The sequence below is a fragment of the Cynocephalus volans genome, chromosome 8, assembly GCF_027409185.1.
Source record: "Cynocephalus volans isolate mCynVol1 chromosome 8, mCynVol1.pri, whole genome shotgun sequence".
Lineage (NCBI taxonomy): Eukaryota > Metazoa > Chordata > Mammalia > Dermoptera > Cynocephalidae > Cynocephalus > Cynocephalus volans.
Genome location: NC_084467.1, coordinates 102,614,290 through 102,620,979, shown reverse-complemented (window position 1 = coordinate 102,620,979; position 6,690 = coordinate 102,614,290). Strand labels below are relative to the sequence as shown.

General features: G+C 39.0%; 1 protein-coding gene across 1 annotated transcript in view; it reads right to left on the bottom strand.

Annotated features, from left to right (window-relative positions):
- Positions 1–3,678: 3,678 nt before the first annotated feature.
- SLC22A15 (solute carrier family 22 member 15) overlaps positions 3,679–6,690 on the bottom strand; it is a 69,708-nt gene continuing 66,696 nt past the window's right edge. The window contains exons 10-12 of the mRNA XM_063106878.1: positions 6,247–6,319; positions 4,082–4,270; positions 3,679–3,768 (exon numbers count right to left, since the gene is read on the bottom strand). Of these exons, the coding sequence (XP_062962948.1) occupies positions 3,679–3,768; positions 4,082–4,270; positions 6,247–6,319 (352 nt within the window). The remainder of the gene's footprint in view (positions 3,769–4,081; positions 4,271–6,246; positions 6,320–6,690) is intronic.

Sequence of the window (6,690 nt, the reverse complement as noted above, 5' to 3'; positions counted from 1 at the left end):
TGCACCCAGAAGTCTAGCTGCAAGGGAGTTTAGGAAATGTACATTTTAGCTTTAAAGCTTCTGCAGTACAGTAAGGGAGAGTACGGCAGTGGATTTCAAACTATCAGTTGCAACCTACTAGTTAGTCATAAAACCAGTTCAATAAGTCACAAGTGGCATTTTAAAAAATGAAATGAAATGAAACAAGTTATCAGTATGTTTTATGAATATAATATGAACATATGCATATATTGGTAAGGGGAGAGTAGAGAGAATATAAAAACATTTACTGTGGATCATGACCGGGAAAGTTTGAAGGCTAAGATAATAGGTAGGTGAACAGATGCTGTGTGCCAATTCACCATATCTACTACAATGTCCCTGATTTTGTTACAGAAGCTTCCTTTTATCCCTAATCTGCTAATAGCTTTTATTTCAAATGGGTGTTGAATTTTGTCAAACAGTCTATGCAACTATTGCGGTAATCATAGCACTTCTTCCTTTCATGTACTATATCGATAAATTTTCCATAATAAATCATCTTTGCAATTTCTCTTTCTAAAAATATTTTAAAAGTTATCTTTGGTGCCTATGACTCCCCAACTTCACTACAAGTCGTGTACCACATATCACCCATAATTTCTAGCTGGTTCTGTATTTGCCCAATTTGTCAAAGATGCTTTTATACATCTTGACACATTCTGTAAGAACACAAGGGCCTATGTTTTGCAATCCTTTATTAAATCCACAAGGAGCTAAAATACCTGCATTTAGTTAAAAAAAACTAACCCTTTATAGATACCTTTCCAATTTATGAACCAATGTTCAAGAATTTGTATGAAGGAGTAAGCCCTAATGGATTTTAATTATGATATAATAGTGACAATTATTTCAATATATATATGTTAAGAATATAAATCATCTACTATAACTATCTTCATAAATTTGACAACCATAAAAATACCTGTCCAGATTATTAGACACTTAAGCAGTGCCCCAGAAACTTTCATTTTCTTCTTGTTTATTTGTTGTATTTTGTCTATTTCCTCATTTTTAAATACTAAAGAACTCTACGTTGCTTGAAAGCAGCCAAATGACAAGAATTGGCTTTTCAATAGGCCATGGTTTTAACTCATAAAATCAGAAAACTGTAGCATGATTTCTTTCAACATGTCTTTGTGGTATGAAGGATCTGGACAAGCTGTTAATAAGAACTTTGACCCTGGAAACTCTGGGATTTCTTATACGTCCTACATTTTTCTTGCCGCTTTTTTGGAGAAAATATATTTAATTTTGAGTAAAAAAAAAAAAAAATAAAATGGGATAGTTTCCACAAATCATCTGCACAAACAAAATGTTATCTATTAATTAAAAGAGTTTTCCAATAATTTAATCAATGCAAATATATACAGGTGCACATTGTCTACAATCAATATTCTTCAACAGTTATTATCAAGAGGGAAAAAAATCTGTTTGAATAAATGCAATGGATATAGAAAACAATAATTACTAAACTTTGCTAAAGGAACATCTAGAGAGAAACAAAATTTAGTGACACATCTGACAGTAGCTGACATCCAGCTCAGGCTCATTAAGCAACAAGTATTCAAACTGTGTATCTTTCCCTCCTTTCTTCTATCCCACAGCTGGGTAAGAGGGAACTAAAGGACAGAACTAATTCCCTCATTTGTTTAGCCAGAGGCAGAGGGAACCTCAGTGCCAATAGAGAGATGGACTCCCAATTGGTCTTCAAGTGAAACAAAGCCATAACACTGGTTGTCTCTAGGTATTGGGCCCATGGGCGATACATTTTTTAACTTCTAGTTTCCAAATTCTCTATAATGGAATGTATTACTCTCATAACGCAAAGAGAGCTCCAACCAACCAAAATTTATATATATGTTAGCTCCTTGTTTTATTTTAAATGCCAGAACATTGAAGAGGAACTTCTGAGTGTCTTTGTAAATTCTTTCTCTCTTCCTCTCCTGATGGTGGTAGGTCTTCATTTTCCAGAGAAAGACAAGCAGGATTCCACAGTTTGGGGGTTTGGGTCAGATCCGCCCAGGATTTGCAAAAATGACACTAGGAGAAGTTCCATAATCTCCCTGATGGCTAGAAACAGTAATATTTATTAGGTCCTGACTGTGTCTAGGCCAATGTTCTGGATACAGCAGAAAGAAATAACAGTAGTACAGATGACCCATTTATGAGGAGCCCAATATATAATCAAGGGCATAAGGGACATGAAAATAGTTTAGCTAACACAGAGCTACAGACTGATAGAGTGCAAACCTAGAAGTCAATGTGGAAGAGAATAGGACAGTATTGGGAACCCACTGGGGGTGATGCCTCCAATGTTTCCAGCAGCAGCCACCGTGACATCTTCTCCTTACCTCTAATGCAGTTTCTTTTTCTCCAAGAGATTCATGGAAATGGAAATTCTGAAAACAGAAACGTTCCTGGTTGGGAAAGTGACCCAAACCAATGTTGCCCAAGCTTGTTGACCCCAGGTTTATTCTCCTATTTGAGATAACATTCAAGTTTCATGAGGAAACATATTTTCAGCACATGATTTTAGTAAACTAAATATGATTTTGGTTTATCTGAAAACTGGCAAAACTTAATGAAAAACCAAGAATTCCTATAAAATTACTGTGCCTTCCATTCTAATGAAACAGGCAGGGGACAACCTAGGACAAAAAGAGTTCAAGTTCTTAAATGTTGCCCAAGTCCCTCACTGTACTACAATGAAAGCAAAACAAATAAAAAATTGTAAAAGATAATTTTCTTTTCTTTGTATTAAAAAATCCCTTTTTTTTTTTTTTCAGCCAAGTGCTCTACATGTCACTTTTTAACTGCTGTCTACTTTCATAAAACTTTACCATTTACTGTGAATGATCCTGAAGTGACAGCTGGGCTAGAATCTCAGAAGGAAATTTTGTTGGAGGTGTACGTATGAGTGGGAACTAAAGAAACGACACAATTCCAGTATCAACAGGAGCTGACAGGGCACCACAGCCACGCCTCTGACTGGGTAAATTGCTTTGGTGTAGCTGGCAGTGACCAGTGAATCATCTGTGACAAAAGGCACAAAGAGCCCAAGTCAACCCATAGGCTGGGAACCAAGCTGAGGATTCAAATTTCATTAGTTGAGGCAGAGCTGGAAAGCCCCAGGTCACACAAATGCCTCTGAGTGTTTTTCCTCAGACACAAAACTGAAATGCTGACATCAACCTTCCTCAGAAGACTCCTGGCGAGGAGCAACTAACTGATAGATGCAGTTGTCAAACATGGTATAGAGATAAATCTTGAGGATAGTTTATCTTACGTCACTAAAATGGTGAGAATTTTTACACATCTGCTTTTAGGTCACAATGAAGGAAAAGCAACATGATCAAACTTCTAGAAACAAATCAGCCTACCAATTTGGAATGTGAATTTGAGCTATTTGGCCAGAGGTCATAATTCTGAGCTGAAATGGAATTTTGGACAAATTAACACCTATTCCCTCAATGCATGATGTTGTCTCTCATGAAATCTCTTCTCCAACTTCCTTTGTGCCTGAAAAGAATCAGTCCACACTGAGTGCCACCCATGTATGTTCAGGCCAAGCCAGTCTTTTTACGACTCTCTTAAGATTCATGGGAGAACCTGCCTTAGCCAGAGGCATAAAAGAGGATCCTTTGCTTCCGAGGCTGTTCACTTGATCATCTGAGTCTCTTCATTTGCATCGTAAAACTCTTCCTCCTGCTCACTCTCGCTCCCTAAAGAGCTCTCCTTGTCTGCAGACTGAAACAGGAAAGGAGAAGAGGGCAGTAAAACGATGTCATGACATTTCTAAAATGGAAATTACTCTCTAGCTATTCAACTGACAAATGTATTTTTATAACATCTATTCCCCCAAGAAGTGCCCCTAAAGTGTTCTAAGAAAGCTAATGAATCATCTGTCATCTTTATTTCTCTGAAAATCAGCTGCTGTTAGATCCCAACATTGTTTTCCAACAGTATCACTCAGTTCTATTTAATCTAACCCAAACATTCTTTTTTTCAACAACTATCATCATCCAATGATGTTGAATGATTAAGGAAAACACTGCCATACCTGTGGAGGATCCATGGTCTGCAAAGATAACGCTTCCTCCCCTAGCCTGCGATATGAATACAGCTGAAGGTCAGAAAACGTCTCTAGCAACGGACTGTTAAGGGTTTCTGGCAATAACAAACTCAGGAGGCCCGAGGTCAGGCTGGCGGCTCCAAAGACAACGAAGGGTAAAGACCACTGCACGTCCTTCTGTGGGGACAGAGTGTGGAATGAAAACAAACACATGCAGCGTTAGCCTCCTCAGCAGATGACGTCAGCAGTCTCATGACTGAGAAACTGCCAGGGTTACAGTCAAGCTCATCCCTTCCCACTAGACAACACAGAGACCACCACCCTGGGAAATTGTAGAGTGATTCCTCAGGCACATGGAGACGGTAGTGAGGAAATAAAAAGACACACTGGCATGTGCATCTCACATATGCACGGGTGGGGACTGTGGGAGCGGAGGCCATGGCTAGATCTGAGCAGGGCAGTCTACATGGCCAGTTGACAGGAAATCTGGTGTTCAGCTTCCACTCCAGGTGAGGAGCTTATAACACAGCAATCTCCACATGCTCATCACATAAGAGACACCACAAAATATTTACTGACAATGAACATTAAATTTCTCAACCCTGGAATCGGCCATACTATTCCATATGCCTTAATGCCATAACTGAGAGGCCCAGGTATTGAAGGCATAAAAATTCTGAAAAGAGAGAACCCAGCAACATACATACAGTCTATAAACTACTTAAATTGAACATGTTAAGGGCTGGTGATACAGACAATTGCTTCAGTGATGAAAAAGACATTCTCAGGAAAATTTAAATATTTTCTTTCAATACAAATGGGTTCAACAACAACACAGAAAACAGTTGCGTGAAGGATGCTGCTTTGGGGCCTCTATGAGCTGATTAACACTCTAGAATTCTGCACAGGAGGTGCTGAGCTTTATGATCTTCTAGTTGGTGCTTACAAATTCTGTGGGTAGGTCCACTATTCAGACAATGTTTTCCTAATTTTTCAAAAGCAAAGAGATGATGGAGCAGGAGAGGTAGTGAGAGGGGGAGAGAGGAGGAGACTCTCATCTCTCGCCACCTACATGCAACCACACATGCAGCACTGTGGGTGTGTTATTGAAGCAAGGGGACACAACACTTTCTCCTCTTCTAAACTTAGCAAGGATCACTAGAGACAGAGTGCTGGGTACGATAATGTTCTAGGATAGCCATCCAAAGTCAGATACCTTTAACAATGAACACCTAATGTCAGACACATTTTGCAGAATAAAACATGAAACTAGTATGACTCCATAAGACTTGTGACCTAAAATTAAGCGTGAAATATGGAGACAGATACCCAGAAAATGGAAGTGTATTGCAACACAAAAAATGGAAAGGCTACAATGGCATTTCAGAGACATCCTGTATTAGGAGGTGGTGAGTTAAGCTGCCTGAATAATGAAGTTGTTAACAGAACAGCTTCACAAGTCCCGCATCAAGTCTAATAACCTTTCAATGACTCTTGGGTAGGAAAGTCACAGATACAACCAAGGAGAGACCTGAGTTCTTTTACAGAACTTGAACATTTTAAGACTGGAAGAACTTTAGGGCTGTCATATAGTCTATCACCCTTTCTTTTGACTATGAAACTTAGCAAATCCCCCCAAAATATTAACAGACACACCGGTCGGCATATTTCTCTTCCAATTTTCTTTTCCAAGGTGTGCCTTTGGGGAAGGCATTTAACCTCTTTCTGCAGCATTTCTCATCTTTAATATAGGGGTAACAACAAAGCCTGTTTCATATGGTTATTGTGAGTATTACATACGGTAATATACATAAAGTGCTTGGCACAGAGCCCAACACACAGCAGAAGCTTAATAAATATTTACTGATTGACTAACTGATGAGTGAGGACAGGAACAGGGCCCACTGGCATTAGCTGACCCTTCAATGAACACAGACGAACAAAAAAATCAGACCCATCAGGGTAAAAGAATCCTTGGTAAGAGTCCAGCTGCTCCCACAAAGAACTAGATTCCTAACCTAAAAGGCACAAGGCTCACATTTGTGTCAGAGTGATCTTAAATAGCATCTGCTCATTACATCTTTCTACACAAAAGTACAAGTATTTCCAAAGCAGAGAATGAAGAAAAACAAAACTAGGGGGTACAAACCAACCAGTGAGGGGATGAAGGGAGCAATAATCCCACCGACTCGGGAGAACATGGAGCAAGTTCCAAGCCCGACATTCCTGAAAGGTATAAATAAAAAATATCAGTAAGTTCCAGGGGGACAATTTAAAGACTCTGGGGGGAAGTAGGCTCCTATAGAGCAGTGCTGCCTACTAGAACTTTCATGATGCTGGAAATGTTCTATAATTACACTGTCCCACATGGAAGCCACTAAACACATGAGGCTACTAAGTGCCTGAAATGTGGCTTAGTGAGGACAAGGAACTGAATTGTTAATGCATTTAATTTTAATTATTTTAAATTTAAATAGCCACGTGAGCCTAGAAATTACCATACTGGATAGTACAGCTAGAGAAGATGGTGCAGAAATGAGCATTTGAGTATTTCTTGTAAAATGTTCTTATGAGTTTTTGTGTCTTAGGTCTTCTGT